This window comes from Plasmodium gaboni, chromosome 11 (assembly GCF_001602025.1).
Source record: "Plasmodium gaboni strain SY75 chromosome 11, whole genome shotgun sequence".
Classification (NCBI taxonomy): Eukaryota; Apicomplexa; class Aconoidasida; order Haemosporida; family Plasmodiidae; genus Plasmodium; species Plasmodium gaboni.
In genome coordinates, this window is record NC_031491.1 from 1,634,625 (window position 1) to 1,636,458 (window position 1,834).

General features: G+C 17.7%; 2 protein-coding genes across 2 annotated transcripts in view; one reads left to right on the plus strand and one right to left on the minus strand.

Annotated features, from left to right (window-relative positions):
- PGSY75_1146900 (putative membrane protein) overlaps nucleotides 1-110 on the plus strand; it is a gene marked incomplete at both ends in the record, with an annotated part of 637 nt that extends 527 nt beyond the window's left edge. Inside the window, one exon of the mRNA XM_018786581.1 lies at nucleotides 1-110. Within this exon, the coding sequence (XP_018641376.1) occupies nucleotides 1-110 (110 nt within the window).
- A 660-nt stretch (nucleotides 111-770) lies between these two features.
- PGSY75_1147000 (sporozoite asparagine-rich protein) overlaps nucleotides 771-1,834 on the minus strand; it is a gene marked incomplete at both ends in the record, with an annotated part of 7,767 nt that continues 6,703 nt past the window's right edge. The window contains 3 exons of the mRNA XM_018786582.1: nucleotides 771-1,088; nucleotides 1,220-1,436; nucleotides 1,537-1,834. The exon at nucleotides 1,537-1,834 is cut by the window's right edge and continues 6,703 nt beyond it. Of these exons, the coding sequence (XP_018641377.1) occupies nucleotides 771-1,088; nucleotides 1,220-1,436; nucleotides 1,537-1,834 (833 nt within the window). The remainder of the gene's footprint in view (nucleotides 1,089-1,219; nucleotides 1,437-1,536) is intronic.

Genomic DNA, 1,834 nt, shown 5'->3' on the forward strand with positions numbered 1-1,834 from the left:
ATTGTATTTTAATTTTAGCAAAGTTTATAAAAAGTAACAGGTTACTTATTTCATTTTTTCCTATTTGCTTATTACAACTCTTTTTAGCTAGTTTTTTATTGATTAAATAAATTTAACCCATTTTGGAATTATTACTACTATATATATATATATATATATATAATTTTATTTTATTTTTTTTTTGTTTATATATATATATATATATATATATATATGTATATATTTTTAATATAAATATGTATACCAATTTTTTAATTAATTTTGTTTTTTCTTGTTCATAAATTTATTCTTAAATATATATATTTTGAAGAATAAAAACATTAATTAATAAAATAAGTTTAATGATTAAATTATTATCACATAAAAGTAAAATGGTTATTGGAAGTAATGGACAATGGAAATATGAATAATGAGAATATATAGATGTGATGTCTTTTAATATATATACTATTATATATTTATATATTGAACACATTGTTTTTATAGGACAACGATTAGATATATTGGGCCTTAGAATTATATAAGGATAAAAATAATTTCAAAATATATGTGATCATTTATTTTTCTTTCACAAATGTTGAGGGAATTTATAAAATTATCTATATAATTTGTAAATTTTATTTTCATTAAGAATTATAGAAGAATTTAAGTTTTATATATTATGTATATGTATATATATATATATATATATAATTATTATTTCATATGATTAAAAAAAAAAAAAAAAAGATTAATAAAAATAAAAAATAAAGTGATGAATAAATAAATAGTCAATAAAATAAAAAGCGATTCATAATTTCAAAATTGATATGATTATTTCTGAGGGAATATAAAAATGATTTTATGTATTCATATTTATTATTATCATTTTTATAATCATATGTAAATTTAAATACAAGTAGCATTAGTTTTATTAATTTTTTCTCAGCTTTTTGTACTTCTATATCATTCATATTGTGTCCCTTTTTTAATAGCCATACTGCTCTGGTATATAAATTACTGTCTAAAAATAAAATGATATTTTGTATGTACTTATATTTTTCATTATTTAGTAAGTGCCAATAGACATTAAAAATTGTTTCATGTTCCTAGGAGGAAAAAAGAAGAGAAAAAAATGAAAAAATAAAATCATCAAAATAATACAAAAAGGTTAGTATAAATATATATATATATATATATATATATATATGTGTATGTATGTATGTATAATGGAACGTACCTGTGCTGAATGCTTGGATAAGTATGTTTGTTGTGGACATAAGGTAGATGTGAAGTAGTGATAATTATTCATAATATTTTTGTAACAATTATATATGGCATAAGGTATATTAAAAGTATTGTAAGCTTGATTAAATTGCAAAAATTTGAAGTTACATGTTAGTTTAAATCTGCATAGGGCACTGTTGCAACATATATAGGAAGGGCAAATTGTCCATCTATAAAGGAATAAATAAATAAATATATATATATATATATATATATATATATATATATATATATATTATAACATATAACTATTAATTTATTTATTTTTACCTTTTGCTTCTGTTACTAAAACCAACTGAAGATATTGAATAATTTCTCTTATTATATCTTACATTATTATTATTATTATTATTAATGTTACTATTGTCATTATTATTATTATTATTACAATTAATATTATAATTTTTTGTCATTTTTGAAATAAGTTCATTAAATGAGTTATGGTATAGATGTTTTTTTCTTAATATATTTAATAAAAGATGAAAATTATAATAGTTATTTAATGGATTGGGAATTGCATTTAGAATGTTGACATTTTTATTTTCATTGAGATGATTATTTTTTAATG